At 35.4% G+C, this 19775-nt stretch overlaps 3 protein-coding genes across 4 annotated transcripts; 1 reads left to right on the top strand and 2 right to left on the bottom strand.

Moving 5' to 3' along the window:
• Window positions 1-815: 815 nt before the first annotated feature.
• On the bottom strand, window positions 816-6374 carry LOC118270633 (homeobox protein 2-like). Its single transcript, XM_035586318.2, has 9 exons — window positions 6217-6374; window positions 5881-5945; window positions 5559-5787; window positions 4892-5106; window positions 4112-4357; window positions 3355-3492; window positions 2616-2902; window positions 2041-2130; window positions 816-1936 (listed from the first exon to the last, which is right to left on the bottom strand). Exons 3-9 carry the CDS (start codon window positions 5593-5595, stop codon window positions 856-858), a joined length of 2094 nt encoding a protein of 697 aa, XP_035442211.2. The 5' UTR covers window positions 5596-5787; window positions 5881-5945; window positions 6217-6374; the 3' UTR covers window positions 816-855.
• A 736-nt stretch (window positions 6375-7110) lies between these two features.
• Window positions 7111-14757, bottom strand: LOC118270192 (uncharacterized). The gene is made up of 9 exons (XM_050698161.1): window positions 14176-14757; window positions 13803-13867; window positions 13004-13232; window positions 12561-12775; window positions 11905-12153; window positions 11374-11541; window positions 9684-9886; window positions 9406-9492; window positions 7111-9023 (listed from the first exon to the last, which is right to left on the bottom strand). The coding sequence occupies exons 1-9, from the start codon at window positions 14222-14224 to the stop codon at window positions 7535-7537; spliced, it is 2754 nt and encodes a 917-aa protein (XP_050554118.1). The 5' UTR covers window positions 14225-14757; the 3' UTR covers window positions 7111-7534.
• Window positions 14758-14839: 82 nt separating this feature from the next.
• On the top strand, window positions 14840-19343 carry LOC118270184 (uncharacterized). Of its 2 annotated transcripts, none has more exons than XM_050698207.1 (9): window positions 14840-14978; window positions 15288-15349; window positions 15535-15763; window positions 16319-16530; window positions 16906-17139; window positions 17490-17570; window positions 17838-17998; window positions 18486-18587; window positions 19147-19343. In XM_050698207.1, the coding sequence occupies exons 1-9, from the start codon at window positions 14930-14932 to the stop codon at window positions 19280-19282; spliced, it is 1266 nt and encodes a 421-aa protein (XP_050554164.1). In that variant the 5' UTR covers window positions 14840-14929; the 3' UTR covers window positions 19283-19343. The 2 variants fall into 2 exon arrangements, with proteins under 2 accessions (XP_050554164.1, XP_050554165.1); XM_050698208.1 differs by having other exon boundaries at window positions 14851-15006.
• The last annotated feature ends 432 nt before the right edge of the window (window positions 19344-19775 follow it).

Here is a 19775-nt window from a genome sequence, read left to right on the forward strand (position 1 = left end):
AAATTGAGAAACATTTTAATACCTAGCCTTGATCATACTTCATTGTAACTACGAATTTTAATTTATCGGTTCGTTAGAACAGAATGGAATCACAAATTAATGTGAATTTTATTGTACCTGCTTTTTTCAAAGTATTTTATTTAAATTTAAGTCTGATTTTTTTAAGTTAGTTCTTAGACATAAAAGAATATGGATATCACACATCACACTATAAATCTTATGGGAAAGCAACTGTTTGATATTCTTTATTGTCTGTATTTATCATACGTTAAGTACGAAAGCAGTTAAGTACGAAATTGTCCAACATAGCTCTGAATTCTCCCGGAGCTGCGGACTGTCTACCGGGGCTCCGACTCGAAAAGCAGGTGTAGGAACTGGGTAGTTTTTAGGCAATACGACTGACACTTCAGTGACACTTCTTCAGGATTCATTGAATGATTTCCCCACACAAAAAAAAACGTAGTTGCCGAAAAAAGTTTGAATCAAAGTAAAATAATGATGCATTGGCTTTTCGATTTCTAGAATTTTAAATTGGAATTTAGGCACTTTATCTTCATTTTTACAATTAGGAACACCATCATTGAACACTTTAAACAACTTTTTTAGAATAAAAGTGATTTTATAGTGAGTCAGTCAGTCAACTGATATGAAATTATTCATCATCACAATCGCGCTAAAACTACTGAACGGATTTTGATAAGATTTGGTATATAGACAGGGTATGAGCTGATTCGGGTAAAAGGAAACTTTTTATCTCTGGCGTAAATATACCAATTTTAAAATAAAAGACAAAGACTAAATAAGAGTACTAAAAATGTATTAAACAAAAATAACAATTAGTACTGAAATACAACGTTAGCCGTATCCATAAAGAAGATTTTGCGGTGGCATCGTGGCTTGGTTGACTATAGCGTAATTTGCGTCACCGTATTCATCTCCAATTCTTGCCACCATTCTGTTTCCCTGGTACCTTTCTTGTGGTATTCTATAATCGCTAGGAAACCCTTCAACCTCAGGACGATATCTATCTTTGATGTAATATTGTATATTATCATTATTATTTGTATTTTGCATTACTTGGTTACCCACACCTTGTTGGTTTGGATTATACTGTCCGTTTACTACATTTTGTTGGTTAGGTCCATTTTGCATATTAGCTAAATCTCCTGTATTAGGTGCAAACTGATTGCCTGTATTTTGTGAGTTATATATGTATTGAGCATTTGCTGTATTTTGCTGATTTGCTACTAACTGTCCATTTGGTATACTTTGTTGATTAGGAACAAGCTGTTCATTGGCATAATTTTGTTGCGCATTTGACATGACTTGCTGATTTGGAGAATATTGTCCATATCCCACATTTTGTTGGCCATTTTGTTGATTGGTCGCATACATTATATTTTGTTGATTATATTGAACTTGGCCATTAGCTGTAGCTTGTTGATTAGGAATAAATTGCACGTTGACTGGATTTTGTTGGTCACGATCAAATTGTACAGGTTGCGGATTTTGTTGATAAGGTTGAAATTGATCAGTTCTTACATTGGGTTCGTTAAGATCTGGTTGCCCATTTTGCTCATTAGGGTTTCCAATCCTTAAATGATTGTGACTTGCTACAGATTGTTCGTTACCAGCATTATTTTGTGTAGCTGTGTATCTTGGTCTCGCAATTTGTTCATTCGCAGTTTTCATTTGCGTCGCTCCATATTGTGTACTGTTTTGTCTTTGAAATTGAACATTAGCTGCATTATTTTGCCTTTCTATAAATTGTACATTCGTTGCTTCTCGTTGCCTTGCAAATTGTTCATTTGTTTGGTATTGTTGACCTGAATATTGATTATTTGTTACAAATTGTTGAGTCTGGTCATATTGTTGATTTAATGCTGTGTTCTGGTTCCTCACATATTTTGCTGCCGGCAGTTCATTTTGTGCAGGTCTGATAAAAAAAGATGTGTGTCAACATTTTCTAAAACTGATTCTTAGGTAAATACTGAATTCTAGTACATTATAATAGATATCTATTCTATTATACACACTTACCCTGCTGGATGATCCTTCCACGAAATATGATTTCTTACGATATCAAAACCCTTCACGCTTGGTGGACTGTCGCATAGATCTAATCGTCGTCTGTAAAATAAGAAATGTTTTGGTTGAGAATTTCACATACACACACATATATAAGTATGTTAAATTGCGTTGTTAGATAACTTAATATACAATATATATACAACATCACGCCTTTTATCCTCGAAGGGGTAGGCAGAGGTTCACACTACGGCACGCAATGCCGCTATACAATGTACACCTACTTTTCACCATTTGTGTCATAAGTCCCACCTAATAGATGAGCCTATTGCCATATACTGGGCTTAATTCCAGACTCCGTGCTACTTACTTAGAAATTTTCGAAAAACCGTTAAAAGCCCAGTAATATTTTGCACGAACCGGGAATCGAGCCCGAGTCGCACTTGCGACCACTCGACCAACGAGGCATGACTTAATAATTAGCTCACGAGTCTCTCTTAAATGATATTATGATACTGAAATATAAAACTCAAATCTTGTTTAGTTTCAATGAAAACGTGACCGTGAATGCTTTAAGTTACACCCACCTATAATGAAGTTTCTCTTTCGGTTTTGGCTCCGGTGGTGTGTCGGGTGGTGTCTCAGGTGGTGTCTCCGGTGGTGTCTCCGGTTTTTCAGGCCTTATAGCACCAGATTTATCTACCCAGTAAGGATTGTTCAAAACACAATCCAAAAAAGCTGAGTTACATTGTGTACTGGTGTACAAAAACGGTCCAATACATGCGTTTTCTTCAGTTATTTTAAACACTGATGCTATACCAATTACTACTTCTCGACTTCCCACCCAAGTGACAAGAGGACCACCGTGATCATTCTGGAAGAATTCATGATTAATTATTTTATTCTTAATTAAAATAGAAATACCTTCTACAAGAATATAACAAATAACATATTTTTTTAGCGAAAATTCTTTGGTTGAAATTAGACTACCCTTTACCTTAATTAGGCAAGGCAGCCAGCATGACTGGTCACTTTCTTAATGCAAATGCAATACAACCGCTAAACCAGCATTATATTTAAGTTGTGGGAGACAACTTTTACTAACACTTCTTTTATTATAATAAATAAATAAATAAAAATAAATAATACAACCACAATCCCAGCTGCATCAGACGGATGGCGGCCGATGCAAACCATCTAGACGTTGCCGGCGAAGCTTTAACGGACTTTCACTCATAGTCTTAAAAATTAACAAGCAGGTTTATTTAGAAGACCACTAACTTGATATTTTTTTATAACATTATTTTTTAATGCTGTACATGTTACCTGACAAATTCCATTTCTTCGGGTTGGGTTTGCGTATCTCAATTCAGCAGCACGCTTTATATAGTCGTATGATGTATAGTTATAGATTATATCATTATCTCTTCGATAATTGAATTCTTTGTCATTGTAGTCTTCACACTAAAATAAATTAATACTTTAATGAGCCCACATCTTTATCAATAGAACTTGTCTTAAGTGTATAGGGCACAGAACAGGATCTGCTATGTACACTTTTTTCTTTTTTTGATGCTATGTGCACTGTCGTATCAAATTAATGCATTGTGTTATTCGGCTTACTCGTGTAACTGTTTGATGAGGATTTCGAATAGTTTCAAGCCATGCTAGCCCGCCATGCCTGCTATTAAGCAGCAACGAAATGTTGTTCTTGAATATGAGCCTCTAGTAAGGCTTGAAACTGGCCGAGCCCCTCGTCAAACAGTTACGTGAGGAAGCTGAACGACATAATAATTAATTTAAAATGTCTTACGAAAGTTATAATACATATCATGTGTGATTTGATTTGTTTGTTAACTTAACACTTTTAAACGCCACGGGGGTCACCGGTGACCGACGTTAGCGAAGGATTTGCCTTCAATAGTTTTCTATTGGCAGTCAAAGACTTAATAACACTATAAGAATACTTTTAGCTGTTATTCCTTGTAATTGGAGAAGCACAAGCCTATTCGACTGTGTTTATGAATATATGTTATGTGTGTGTATATCCTCTATAAGGATTCCTTAAATAAATAAAACTCACTAGATTATCTGCCCCATTTTTTCTAGATTCAGCTGGCGAACATCCTTCCATCTTGGTAAAATCGTCATTAATTTGTTCTCCTCTATCATCTATATTGCCACTCTCTAAAGTACATATCATATATTGCTCAATGACATACGTCATGTTGGGATAAACTTCGTATTCTTTCATACAGTCCTTTTTGTCCATAATGAGCGTGGGAGTAAATTGCAAAAATGGTACGTTGTAGTTTTCTAAATCACCATGCTGTAACAATATGTTTTATACCTTTGGTTTAATAAAGTTTTATACCTTTCTTTATTGAGGGGGGAAAATCATCCAATTACTTCTCCCACCTAGAGTGTAGTGAAAAGGATTGTCAGATTCATACTGATTAAAAACCACCCCGTTCCGACTCCTACTTTTCGCGCCGGAGCCCCGAAAAACCCGCTAGGTAGTCCGCAGCTCCGGATCAGGCATCAGCCCTACTGGGCCCTATTTGTGGTGGTCTGATGGCTCTTTGAGGCACGCGCGACGCACCGTACGCACAGGTCTGATTCTGGTCGAGCAGCGGGCTACCCTTATTTGCCGTCCGTAGATCCGCACTTACGATGGCCGGAGATCGTCGCGCGACCCGCGACGCCCTAAGTGTCTCTTCCGACGGTTGGGGCGTGAGGAGGTTTGTTCCCTCACGCGTCCCTAAAGTTTTATACCTACAACATAAGTCGAAACACTCCATTCATCTTCAGATATCTGTACCTACACAGAAAAAAATACAAGATAATTATGAAGGACATTTACCTTACGCCAAATCGATTTGTGTCCAAACCCCATCACCATAGAGTCGATATTAGTTGCTTGATATTTCGGATCGTAATTGATTGGTATTATAGCTGGCTTGTAGGAGCATAATTGTTCATAAAGAGGGTCTTCAAAATCAAAAGCAGAATCAACTTTCGCCAATGCGATGTCTATGTAAGACCATTTCTCTAACAGGTCGAAATCGAAGTTGTACGCTGTAAATATTGATATTTTAGATATAATCAAACATTTTCGTATCATTAAGTATCTTTACTTTTATAATTACCATATAGTCTATCTTTTTATTTTAAATTATGAAATCCCCTATTTAGTCGACCTCTTCCTTTTCTTTCCTTTCCAATATGATAAAATAAACTTATGATTATGAAAAATGTATGATTAAAAAAGACCTAAATGAATGATGTTGGAAAAGTCATGCTTCGGCACGAATGGGCTGGCTGGGGTTACCGGAGGCCCAAACCTAACCCCGAGTTTTCTCCGATTTCCCAAAAACCTAACCCCCAATAGGCCGGCAACGCACTTGTAATGCCTCTGGTGTTTCGGGTGTCTATGACCGACAACCATTCCTTACCAGCAGGTGATCCGTCTGCTCGTTTACTGGCGTATACTATAAAAAAGAAGTATTGTGACATTCATGCGCACTTACATACAGGAACGCATGTGTAAATGACACGTTTTTTCATCTTTTTCGTGCATTCATCTTCCTCCAGTTCTTCATCGACAACGTATTTGTTGTATCCTGCTACTACGTACAGATAGTCTACATCTTCCACGCAAGCTGCTGATGTGATCACAAAGTCTTTGGTCACTATAGCGCCACCGCATAGCCAGTGATCATAATTCCTCTCTGACAAAGATGCTTTAACTAAATACACCTAGAAAAATAATCTTAACATAATTTATTATATTATTTTTCATAAATAGTGTTAATGATGAGATAGAAGTAGTACGTTGATAAGGGTACTTACGTAATATGGTTTAGGAGTAGTTATGTTAGTGCCATTTACAATAGCCAAAGAGGGTGGAATGTGCACTAAAACAATAAAAATTAATTATGAAATCTCCTTTTTATATAGCTATGCGTAAGTTTTTTGCAATACTTCACAGTTGGTGCGGTGGCTCCAGCCACCAGATGTCGTGTGATTCTCGCACGGAACAACTCTTTGTTGCACGTAATTCACAAATTGATCGGGTCTGGATGTCATATGTATGTGAACTTGTATGTTTGTAAACGCACCCACGACACAGGAGAAAATGCTAGTGTGGGGCAACGTTTTTGTTTAAAAAACAAACTGTATACAGACCTACAAGTTTTTAATAAGTTACAGCAAGATTTAAAAATGACTTAATTTTGAATTTAAAATTAATTTTCGCGTACACTAAAACTATAGTAACTTTTGTTCTTCAGTAGAGAAAATAACCACGAAGTCGTTCTATTAAAAATATGATAAAAACTGCTTACTCTGACAAAACAATAAAAAAACAAAATCCAATATTATCGTCAACATTTGGAAAGTAGTTCTTTAGATATAACTAACTAGCTGAACAAATTGAATTTCATTGGATTGGAACAACTTTTAAATTATGTTTGAGCAATTACGTTGGTATGCTTTCATTAGGTATGTGTATTTTAGGTTTTTTTTTGTTGACCAAACTAACCATACATTATTATAAGGTCCATTCATAAGGGAAGCACAGACAGTCTATTACTTAACGAACCAAAAAATCGTGATGATTGCTGATTCAATCATGCTATCTCATTTCTCTTTCCTTAGCCAATTGTTATTTTTAACTTTTTTGTGCTTTTTCCTTAACCCCATGCAACAGTTCATTAAAATATTTAAAGTCTTTGATTTCTCACTCTCAATACATAGGTAAGGATTATTAACTATCACGATCTGAGATGATTCTATGTTTTATGTTCCTCTGATTACTATTAATTTTTGGAATTTAGTTTCTGACAAAAACTAATACAATCTGCATGATATTTGAAACAAAAATAGAGTTAAATCTGGAATAACACATAGGCTAGGAAAAAAACGTCATACAAAAAGCTTCAATTTATTTAATTTAACACTATACTAATATTTATATACATAATTAAGGCTATTAAATTATGCTTAATATGTTAGACAAAAAATATACAAAAGCATTATCCATTTGTTACATTTCTGACCTTAAAATTATTTAACCTAAAAACGACACATCAAGAAAGAGTACATTGATTAATTATTATGTTTTTGGCTTATTCACGTAATTATTTGACTAGAATTCATGCACGACGCGGCGACTGTTGCGCTGTAGGAAACTAGTCGAGTTCCTCGTCAAATAATTACATGAGTAAGCCGAAAAACATTTAAATAAATTTAGTATGTAAGTATGTTAGTGTGTAGAAACGATAGAGATGTCATTCAAGTTAGTTAGATACTAATTTTACACAATGTTATACATACTTATACATAAATCTATCTGCTAATATGCTGATAATAGCAATATTTAACAGAACAAACACAATAAAAACAATACATTCACCCAAAAAAAAACAGAATAGACAAAAGAAGAATGACACTAACAACTTTTGCATTTGATTGACACTAAAAATCAATACTCCTGTTAATTCGTTCAAACTATAGGGAGAGCTTGGATAGGCTTCAGTGACCTCAGTATAGGTTTACTTATCTGATCTACATTTGAAGCTGAATTAGTTTGATATTTTTCACTGACCGCATTTTGCACACCTGGTTCATTCCCATTTGTTCTAAATACCTGATATTTCTCATTAATTGGATTTCCTGGGTTATTATTATTGAAAGGGTTATTTTGTTTTCTAGTATTTTGGTTTGATGGATGCCCATCGATTACTGGTTCTTTGAAATTTCTTGTCCGTCTATCAGCGGCTATGAATTTGTAATTACTCTGCAGCTCAGCATTTGGTGGTACATTGTTTTGAGTATTCAACTGATTATTGTTATATGCGTTTAGTCCAACATTTCTTTGATAACCATTGTTTTGAAAATTTGTTTGTGCTCCATTATTTTGAGGCAAATTATTATTTACTGCTAATCTATTATTTCCTTGTAACTGATAATTTCCTGGCACTCTATCGTTCGTTCTAATATTTCCAGGGAATGCATTATTTATTGGCATCCCGTTATTCACTTGCATTCGGTTATTTCCAGGCATTCCGTTATTGAATTGCATTTGGTTGCTTCGAGTTATTCCGTTATTTCTAGGCAACCCGTTATTACCAGGCATTTCATTCCTTATTCCATTATTTATTTGCATTCTGTTATATCCAGGCATACCGTTATTAACATGCATTCCGTTATTCATTTGCATACTGTTACTTCTAGGTATTCCATTATTTCCAGGTAAACCATTATTTAAATTCAGTCCGTAATTCCCAGGCATACCGTTATTTACTTGCACTCTGTTATTTCTAGGTATTCCGTTATTTCCAGACATTGCATTATTTGTAGACATTCCGTTATTTCCAGCAATTCTATTATTCCCAGGCGCTCCGTTACTTCCATACATCCCATTATGTCCAAGGTTACCGTTATTTATGGGCCCACCAATATTTGTCGACCTACCATTCATTATAGGTATTCTGTTATTTATAACACCTTTATTACCAGCATTATTAGCTGACATACCATTATTTAAAAGTATACCTTCATTTTGTGGTGACATGTGACCCTGAGCATTTTGTTGCAATCTTGCAGTGGCTGGTTCAATAGTAGAAAACTTGACGTGTGTATTTAAAGTGGCATTTACAGCCTTATTAGGCGGAGGTATCTGATTGTGTGGTAATGCAGCTGCTTCGGGAATAACTGGTGCTGCTAGATATCTTTCATTAATATCTGAAGCATCATCAGCAACGGCTTTTTCATTTTCTTGCTTCTTATTCTTTTCTTCAACTGGATTGTCTACTTTTGGTGCGCTTGCTCGCAACGGTTTATTAATATTAAAATACATTTTGTTCATTGGATGTTTTCCAGTTCCCGTTTCTTGGTTATTCTCGCTTGATACGAAACTAGTTCGGCCGTCGTTTGGATCAGATTTTGCCTCCGATCTTGATCTGTCAATTCTGCCATTATAAGCAGTTTGGCTGAAAAATCATAAATTCATTAATGATGTTCTTACTTGATGTCTCTTTTTTGTCTCACTGAAGCTATAATTTTGTCAAAGATATATGAAACTTAAAACTAACTAACTCACGTTTGATATATAAATTACGTGTACATAACATTAGAACCTAAGACGGGATATTTACCATATTTATTAATGAGGTCTATGAGTTTCTGTTTCAGAACTGACTGATGAACTGATCAGTTCAACCGTGATCATGGCGCTTGCAATTTTGCCGAAATATTGGAAACTCATACATAGACATAAACAATCATGGCAAATATGCCGTCTTAAGTTCTAATGTTAGTGTTAGTAACCATGTCAGTTTAAAAACTTATACGTGTACATAAAACACTACTTACACAGGTGGAGGATGATCCTTCCATTTTATGTGCCTTTCAACTGTCTCATATCCCTTTTCATATGACGGTCTATCGCATAAGTCTCGTCTGTAATAATGAAATTGAATCAATTCGCCACCTATTGTAGCGATGTATGGAACCTATACCACTTTTTAAATAGTATTTCATACGTATTAACAAAGTTTTCAATTACATTTGCGAACACATTTTTTTTTACTCTCAGATCTTCACATTACTATATTTCATACGTGGAAAAATACTCATTTATGTTTACTTACCGAGCAGTATTTTCAGTATCATTTGGACTGGTTGCTATTTCGGAAGTTAATATACAATCCAAGAACAGTCCAGTACAGAGTGTGCTCGTAAATAAGTAGGGGCCCATGCAGTCATAATGCTCTGACACTTTGAACACTGAAGCCACACCTATTAAAATCTCTCGAGCTCCTGACCACGTGATAAGTGGCCCACCATGGTCATTCTGTAACCATAAAAACATCATAATGAGCTGAAATCAAAAGACTAGAGTTTGACAAAGCTGGAGCATCTACTATTGAACAAAGACTGTCTAAGTTTTTTTTTTACATTTAATGGGTCGACATTTGGCCGCTATCTCACCTGATGGTAAGTGATGATGCGGCCTACGGTGGAGCACGTCTGCCCATAAGCAACCTATTCACTCGGGCCTTGAAGACACCCAGGTTATACCCATCAGGAAACACAGACTCCGGCAAGGAGTTCCACTCCCTAGCAGTTCGTACAAGGAAGCTTGAAGGGAAGCGCTTCGTGCGAGTGGGTGGGATATCTACCATGAAGCGGTGACGCCTCGCCGATTGTCTTGTACACTTTAGTAGACTTCCACATTTGCCTAAAGCCTAATCCGGAGCTGCAGACTAACTAACGGGTTTACCGGGGCTCCGGCTCGAAAAGCAGGAGTAGAAACGGGGTGATTTTTGGTCAGTAAGAGTCTGACACTCGGTCTCGCCTCGCCTAAGGCGAGAGAAGGCATTGGATTATTTGCCCCCTTAAAAAAGGGAGCATCTGCTGCTAAACAAAGAATGTTTAGGCTTCGACGTTCAAGTCGCCATAATATTAACAATTTTTTCAGTGGTTTAGGAATCGTCAGTCAGAAAAATAAAAGTTAATTAAGATTTTAGTCATTATCATAATTAGAGACCGGATAATATGCATTTGCATATTTGCATATGCATTTGCATATTTAAGCGATTTTCAAGGCTAATAGCATATTTTTACTAATATCTAGTGATGATGCATATTATTGCTATAATTTACAGTAGGTATTAATGGTCCGACGGAAGTTTTGCCAGAAAATATAAGCGCTAACATAGCACCCAAGTTCAAATTCTGCCCAGTTACCTCAGTAGATGTGGAGCGATCATTTTCGACCTATAAAAATATTTTGAATGATCGAAGACATAATCTTACCACTGAACATTTGGAACAATACTTGATTGTTAATGTTTACAAAAATATTAAATAATGTTACATGTTACTGTATCGATTAACATCTATTAATGGATAGTTTACTATAAATGCATGCTGATTTTTTAATAAAAAATATAAAACTTAATAGTTTTTATTTTATCAAATAACAATAAATTTAAAAGATACATACATAATAAAGTAAAACATAAGACAAGTATTTACTAAAAAAATACTTAAATCTAAAGGAATAATATTTACAAAACAAAAAAAAACTCATTTAATGTTGCATATTCTGTCAGTTTTCGTGCATATTTTAGGCATTTTTCATGCATATTTGCATGCATATTTCAAGCTTTTTATATTGCATATTATCCGGTCTCTAATCATAATCATCAGCCTATACGCAACCACTGCTAAGCAAAGGCCTTTTCTAATACGGCGATGAGCAATGACTATTAATCACCACGCTTGTCAAAGTCGGATTGGTAATTTGAAACTTATAATTTTAGTATTTATTATTACCTGGCAAATTCCACTTCTCCTTCCATTCCCTAACCAGCTCCAATCGAACGTCTGGTTAAATCCTGATTCCATATTATCATAGTACGTCTGATTTATAGGTTCTTCTTTATCATCTACTCGCCTTCTTGGTTCGCCACTATAGTCGTCTACTTCGTCTTCTTCTTCACACTAAATATGAAGAGAAATTTATTTTACATCCTTTTATACAACCACATTTTTTGAGAGTCGTTCAAACATTCCAAATAAAAAGAAACGTTTTTACAAAAAGGAAAATAACCGACTTTACTAAAGAAAGACGGTTAAAAAATCATTAAAAGGATAAAAATTACTTTAATTTCGAAAATCCGTGTCTTATTTTTGTTTTTTTCTTATTTTTTAACACCGACCTTCGAAATAAAAGTTATTTTTACTATTTTAGTGTTCCTTTTAACCGATTTCCTTCAGTGAATCAGTCAGTCAGTAATCTAATTCTTAGAAAAAAATGGTGAGAAAAAACGGGCGGTATATGATATCATAAACAACAGTACTCACTGATACTCCTTCAAATCCCAATACCTTCGACTGTTCTCTAGTGCATCCATTTGCTATCGGTAAACTAGTCACGATTGTATTGCCTCCATCATCAATATTGCCTTTGCCTAGAGTACATATCATATATGTTTCTATAACATAACTCATATTTGTGTAGTCTTCATAATGTTCTATGCAAGTCGTCTTATTGAGTAACAACGTTGGAGCATAATTCAGCAACTCTTGATTGTGATTTTCATCATCTTTTTTCTGGAAAGTGTTTTACGAGTAAATATCTTCTTTGAAATAATAATAAAGTTTATTTATTTAGACAACTGTGTCCACAAATGACAATAAGGAATGTAATTAGTTAACTAGTATGTAATAGTAAATAGGAACTTAGTCCGCTGCACTAATTTCCACCTTAGTGGACTGTCATGCCTGACAGCTATAGCACTCAGTATAAAATGTAATAGTTTATCAACTGAAAAAAATTTTATCAGGAGGGTTTACAATAAACTGTACGGTAGACGGATTAAAGAATTCGTTTAAAGAGGTTCACGCTTATCAAAGAGCGCTGCTACTATCGGTCAAGTGGACCAAAGCGACTTACTGTCGGTTTTATTGACAGCTGTGGGAAAATTAGTACTACAACTTCATAATTTCAAACATATTACCTTTCGATATTTATCTAAATGTCCCCAGCCCAGCACAAGAGCATCAGTGCCAGGTGCCTGATACTTTTCTTCGTAATTGATGGCAATGGGAGTTGGTTTGTAAGAGCATAATTCTTCATACGTAGCATCATTGAAATCAAAAGGTGATTCTACTCTGACTAAAGCTATATCTATAAGTGACCAGTAATCTAGCTCTCCGTACTTTAGTTGGTAACCTGAAATACAAAAATGCTGTTTTAAATTCATGATTAAGTACATTAACTCCGTTGCCAATAAGTTGGTTCTTATTCCAGAGCCATAAGAACTAATTTGGCATTTAAATTTTAAATTGGATTTTTCGCGTACACAATATAAGACCTTGAGAAAAGTAAGCGTTGATTTCAATGTCTGCTCATAATCTTTGTTCAGTAACTAAAAGGCGTAATGTATATATGCATGATTACCTTTAGGCACACAAGTATATATAACCTTTTTCTTCTTCGACGCAGTACACTTGTCCAATTCGAGTTCAGTATTGGGAACATACTTATTGTATCCTGATATGACATACATATAGTCTACATCGTTGACACAAGCCGCTGAAGTTATTACAAATTCACTGCTAACAATCGCACCACCACACAACCAACTGTCGTATGGAACCTTCGACAATGGTGCTTTCACTAAATATACCTAGAAAAAATAACAAATAAAATAGAGTAAATATTCATTGATTATCATAAGTAGCTAAAAACTTCCACTACTGAAGAAGGATTTTTTTTCCTCTCCTCCTGTCTCCCTGACTTTTTTTTATTTTTAAGGTTTATAGTCATTTTTCGACCCGGAGCCGCGGTAAACCCGCTAAGTTGTTCACAGCTCCAGATCAGGCATTAGCTTTATTAGGCCTCATTTGTGGTAGTCTGATGGCTCTTTGAGGCGCGGAACGCAAGGCGCCGTACGCACGGGTGGCTTCTCCTTGCTAAGCTTGGTTTCACACACGGCTACTCAGCAAACTAAGCAAACTTACAAATTAATGAAACTAGTCGAATGTGCGGAAGGATCATACAAAGAGACACCACGTTAAACTGATTTTGTGTAGCTCGATGTTTAGTCGTATCTACCATGACCTCTATGCTTGACTGGTGGCTTGAAGATCATAACTAGTTCACAGTTTAAGGACACAAACAAAACATGATTAAAAAGCAAACATGGATCAAATGTACATGACTGACAGTGCACTATGTAAGGTGTTCTTAAACTTACCACATATCTTTTAGGTGTCTCTACTGGCACACCATCTTTTATTCTTCTTGTACCCGAAGTAGTCGCTAAACATAATACAATTTTATGTTAGTGCGTTAGTGCTTGAAAAACAATTTTCCCAATACCCGAATATCCAATTCTCAAATTTTTACCCCCAAAAGACCAGCATCGCCCTTATAACACCTCTTAGGTGTCAGATGTCCATGTGTGATGCCAAATTGCTTACCACCAAGGAGTCAGTGTGTTCGTTTGCCGGTTTATAATAAAAAATAGGAATAATTAAGTATAAGGCGTAAAGCAATTTTGAAGGTGTCCATAACACAGTACCCAGGTATTTTATAAACATAATTAATTTTAATCTACTGAAACTTACCATAATGAATCATGTAAAGTAACCATAGATTTGACTGCATTGCAAGCATTGTAAAACAATGTTAAAAATTATGATTTGACGCTGTATATCGGAATAATTGAATTCCAGAGGAAAAATGTTTTTTTATGTATTTTCATTATAATGCTACATTCTTTGCATGACTTTCAGTAAAAGAATTTTTCATTTTATATATTAAAATTTTACGACATTGTGATACACTTAATACTAAAAGTCCTTCTTAACTAATAAGTCCACTGTTTAATTTCACACACTTATCTGTATAGTTCTAAAAATGCACTGGGCCCAGTTTTGTGCCTTGTGGCAGTCCAATTTTTACGATGTGGCTGATATTTTTCTCACAATATTTTTGTTTGGCATGAGAATTCATTAAATAGGCTATTGATTTACATTCCTTATACAAGAATAATTATATATTAAATATCATATAAATATTATATTAACTTAATTTACATTATTGAATGCTTTTGTTAAGTTAAAGAAGTATTCGGACACGAATTAATCACAATCATAAGATTAGTATTTTATTTATAGAAATATCACAGGCACAATATTTTGAATGAAATCAAGGTGGATATATGCAACTAAGTGTATTTTAAATTTTAGTTTCAATTTAAAAAAGTAATTACGTACAGTCTATGCATTAAATGTATGCGATAGGAAATGTTTGTGAGCCGTAAAACATTGAGAGGATTTCATTATTTTACATGGATTTTCTCCAACTTTATAATTGATCATGTTTTCTGTTTTTGTAGTTTTTGTATTTCTCTCTTTCATAGTACAATGTGAGTTACTATGTAATTTTGATTAGGTGTAAGTGTCCAGTTATTAATACTTTCGATTAGTTTATTTTTATTAGTTATCAAGATATACCTCTATCTCTTTCTATCTTTAAAGAAATGTCTAACATTATCATGATAAAATATGCTACGTATGTAGGAAAACATGACAAAGAAAGATTATGGAATGCGATTAAATAACAAGTGATTATTAAGTAAAAGAAAGTACAAGATGTAAAGAAGTGCTTTAAGGAGAAAATGTAAAAAAACCACATTACGATAACTGAGATAATCACAGAATTTTATTGTTTTCAGCTACTAACTGTGAACGCAGAATTTTTAACGGCACCAGAGCACTTGGTGAACCAAAATTTTTGGTGAGTTAATAGTATAAAGCCACCGATGAGAACAATAATTGTTACCGAGCTTCACTGACAGGCAGACCGACGGACAATTGAATTTGACGTTTCAAAAGTGCCTATTTTAGGATTAGTTAAAATAAATGCTTTGACTTTGATTGTCATAACTTCCAAAACATTTACATAATTATCTTTAATTTTAGGTATATTTTATAAAAGCGCCGCATTCACCAAAGAACTATGTGGGATGGATATGTGGCGGTGCCATAATTCATCCATTATACGTACTAACGTCAGCTGCATGTATCAATGATGTGAGACATGTATTCGCCATCGCTGGCTATAATAAGTATGTAAAAACTGAAGATATGGACAAAGATGAATGCACCAAACGTACAAAGAAGAGAGTTGTCGCCAGGGCTTACCAAAAAGGTAAACTTCATTTATTAGAGTCTAAATCTGAAATTCGGCGATGGTTACGAAAATAAAGATTCATTTAGTACAAAATTGCTATCTAATAAGTGTATCTGGAGCTTTTTTACGGATTCATATTTTTTACACATTGGTCGACTTAGTAAACAACCAACTGCACGACTGCAGGGTGCCAACCAATCAATGTGTAATTTGTCGCGAATTCGACCCCCGCAACATTCAAAAATTGGCATTTTCTGAGTCACATGACCATTATTAGCCCGGAGCCAGGAAGTTCGGTGGCATTTCATCCAGCATCAAAGCACGCAGGACCAACGACTTTAGCGTTGCAGAGAGTGCGCCTGTGTTTGCACTTGTGCACTATAATATCTCCTGCGTAGTGCGCTAGTCTAGTTAGACCGACTGGTCACCGTAATCCAAATCGATCGGGAGATTTAAACAACCAATAGTTATTGTCCTTGAAGTAAATCAAACTTACTGAATAGACCTTTATTGCCTGCATACCACCTCACTCGGCTGTACACTGCACATGTAAATCTGAATGTCATTTTACAGATATAAATAAAACACCGAGTCAAAAACATTGGAATTCAAGAGACATAAGCTTAGCGAAAGTGGAGTCACCGTATAACTTCAGGGACCCTGTCTACACACGTTATTGTTCGTACATGCCCGCGTCAATCAAAGTTAATTTCAACCGAGACTTCGAAATGCCAGGCACTGAAGTCATCACCTATGGGTGGGGACATAAAAATTACTTTCGACAGGTTTGTCTATCTTCATGGTTTTAAGTAAGCTGTGAAATCAATCTCAACCAATCAATACCCATAACCTCAGGCCTGTCTCCCCATGGGGGTAGGCAAAGACAATGGAACGCAGATTGCTACGAATCTTACACACTTTTTTTTTGTTTCGTCAATCGTCATCAGTCTTTTCATGCATGCTCGTCAGTTAAGGGTACTTTTAATTTGGCCTTTCTTTAATATATCGCCAATCTGGTCATTATATTATGTCCGTCTAGGGCGCCGTCTACCGACGATCCCATTAATATCAGCTCTGTATACTTCTTTCGTAAATCTGCTTTCATCATTCCTTTCTACATGTCCAAACCATCATAACAAACTTTAATCGTTTTATTAAAGCGAGCAGATCTCAATGATCATAACGCAAGATTCGCAAACTATGCATCAACGGTGGTGATTGACAAGGAATTATGCAAGAAGATGCTAGTTGGACATTCCGATTTACAACTAAACGTTGAATATTTCCTCATCTGTACTGCTGGAGAGGGCAGTTTGGATGAAAGTGGAAAGATGAGTCAAGGTCCAGCTACTCCAAGGGCTTTCAATGGCAGCACTCCTGGAATATATCAGAGTGTAAGTAGATAATAAAAAAATATTGTTCTCTGACACAAACCGTAGTAGCAGAGGCAGGTTAGAACATATTTGCCACTCCTACTCTTGCAGCAGTTGTAAGAGCCGATTAAAGAGTTACACATTTGACAAAGACAAGAGAACTTTCTCTTATATCCAATTCATGATATTTATTCTGTTTTCTATAATAATTTAAATACACAATTTGATTTGTAGTGATGGTATTATTGAAAAAATACAAGTATGTCCTGTGTACCTACTATTTAGTATTAATGAGCTTTTGTAGTTTTAAGCCTTTAATAAAAATAGCTATATGGTTTCGATCCCTATTAATAGTGGTTTTATTCACACAGGTATGGTCACGTGATAATTTGAATAATCGTAAAACTAACCACACAGACTTCACCGACATGAGAAGGCATGGGCCGTGCCAGGTATTATATATTTTATTTACCTAGTTTAATAATAGGCTATGGCTTTTTTATCTTTATTTGGCTAAAGAAAAAAAAATCTAATAATTTTTTGGTGTGCTAAGAAGGTTAATTATTCAATATAAGAGTGCAATATAAGTGCTAATTGGATTATACAGTTAATTACCTTTTATATTATATTTTAATTGCATAATTTTTACATAATAATTTCTGTTGACATGTAGCTATCTAGACATCAATTAATATATTACTTTTTATCTTAATTTCAAGAACGATCACGGCGGTCCCCTCGTCACTTGGATTGGGGGTCGAGAGTACATCATAGGCGTCGCTACTGGCTTCCAAGTCAATAAACATATGCAATGCGTTGCTCCATATCTCTATACAAGTACATTTAGCAACGGGGAATTTATATACTGCGTGTTAAGAAAGTAAGTTCTATGCAACATAATCCTGAAGTAGACATGGTTTTGGTATTAAGGACCTGTATCACCAGCGTCATAATTATAATAAAGTTATGTAATAGATGTTCTTTTGTACATCCAGACCATGAACCAAGTACAAAAAGGAGTTGTCTTATTGTGATTGTGCACTGTGACAAAACAAATGAGCCCTGCCCAATGTTATTATAAGTAAAAAGGTGTAGATAGGTTATAAGCGCTCAGAAAGTGACACATTAAAATAAAGACAATTGGCAACGTGTTTGTAGTATGGGACTGCATGTTGGAAAATAGAGAAAGGCGTGGTTTGTAATGTCCCGGGTGTCACGCATTATGTTAAAGGGAAGTCCAGTTATTACATCTCCTCTTTTTATTTCCTTCATGGTTTAGACATTGTGAAATAGACCCGAATTGAATTTGAACTTCAATAGTGTAATCATTAACTACGAGTATTAATTGACATGATATAACGTTCTAGCACCCGACGTTCATCACAATGCGATATCCAATCAGAGCAAAAAGGCTATGAGATTGTTGAAGAAGACATTAGTTGGAACATTACGAGTAACATTGCCAGAAGGTAAGGAAGGCAGGTCACATCTGGTTTGTCCTCAACTAAAATATGTAGTTGTCTAACGATTAACACACCGGCCACACTGATTTTCTATAAAATTAAATGTAACGCGATTTTTTTATGGGACTAGCCCGCCACTACTTTAAACCGCTGTAACTCCTGTAAGCCAGGCTCTACACTAGATACAACCAAGAACGCACCGGAACACTGAAGTCCGATCATCTTGGCTGACACTATACGGAAAATGAGCGATGGGCCTAGTAGTTAAACCAAATAGTGCACTTTGAACTAATTTGAACACTCTTTATAAATACGACAATGCAACAGCCACGTGTCCAAGACATACTTAGACAACCTACAACAATGCAGCTCTTCTGTGGTCCAGGTACATGGAGCTGTTCACACAGAAGTTTCTTTTAAATTTTATTTTTTCGGTCTTTGTAGAAATATTTAGTTGTATTATGCTTCTGTGGACGAGTGCTGCTTGTACTTGTAGTTTAATTTAAGTCATTAGACTAATCACTATATAGTATTCCAACTAATTTATTATTATTAATTATTTTAGTGCCCATTTAGAAGATATGACCCCTGTGGTGGACAACACTAACGTTAAGAAAAAAACTAACATCTCGGAACCTTGGAAAAACGACAACTACTTTTTGAACTTACGAGCTAGGAACCATACAGATGACAAAACATAAGAAATCCTTTGGTAATAATATTTAAAACGATTTTTCAACGACATGAAAATGTGTAAATTTCAAATTATATAAATGTATTGCTTTTTTTTAATCCATTTTCATTGTAAAAAGGTTTAAAGTTCGAAATAATGTTTACATCGTAAAACCCTCAATGAAAGTCACTAATGGACCTACTTCTGACTGATGACCTCACGACCTGAACGATCACCTGATGGTAAGCAATGCATGCATGCCCGAAAACCCAGAGACGTGAAAAATGCATTGCCGACCTTTTAGTGGTTAGGAATTTAAGGGTTGTCGAGAAATTGAGATGGGGGTAATTAGGCCTCCGGTAACCTCACTCACACAACGAAATACAACGCTAGCACTGTTTCACGTCAGTTTTCTGTGATGCCGTTGTATCACTCCAATTGTGCCGGCCCATTCGTGCCCAAGCATGACTCTCCTACACAATACATTTTTATGTACTCAATTAAAAAGTAAACACTTCTAC

This window comes from Spodoptera frugiperda, chromosome 13 (assembly GCF_023101765.2).
Source record: "Spodoptera frugiperda isolate SF20-4 chromosome 13, AGI-APGP_CSIRO_Sfru_2.0, whole genome shotgun sequence".
In the NCBI taxonomy this organism is placed as follows: Eukaryota; Metazoa; Arthropoda; class Insecta; order Lepidoptera; family Noctuidae; genus Spodoptera; species Spodoptera frugiperda.

Bases quoted from the DNA above. Each gene is read 5' to 3' on its own strand.
- LOC118270633 (XM_035586318.2), bottom strand. From the start codon at position 5,595: ATGAAAAAACGTGTCATTTACACATGCGTTCCTGTAT. The intron at 4,358-4,891 runs GTAAATGTCCTT...ATATTGTTACAG, and splicing joins ACAAATCGATTTGGCGTAAG to CATGGTGATTTAGAAAACTA. The intron at 3,493-4,111 runs GTGAGTTTTATT...AATTTATTTTAG, and splicing joins AAAATGGGGCAGATAATCTA to TGTGAAGACTACAATGACAA.
- LOC118270192 (XM_050698161.1), bottom strand. From the start codon at position 14,224: ATGCTTGCAATGCAGTCAAATCTATGGTTACTTTACATGATTCATTAT. The intron at 13,868-14,175 runs GTAAGTTTCAGT...TATTATGTTTAG, and splicing joins ACTTTACATGATTCATTATG to CGACTACTTCGGGTACAAGA. The intron at 9,493-9,683 runs GTAAGTAAACAT...TCATTATTACAG, and splicing joins GATACTGAAAATACTGCTCG to ACGAGACTTATGCGATAGAC.
- LOC118270184 (XM_050698207.1), top strand. From the start codon at position 14,930: ATGTTTTCTGTTTTTGTAGTTTTTGTATTTCTCTCTTTCATAGTACAA. The intron at 14,979-15,287 runs GTGAGTTACTAT...TATTGTTTTCAG, and splicing joins TCTCTCTTTCATAGTACAAT to CTACTAACTGTGAACGCAGA. The intron at 15,350-15,534 runs GTGAGTTAATAG...CTTTAATTTTAG, and splicing joins TTGGTGAACCAAAATTTTTG to GTATATTTTATAAAAGCGCC.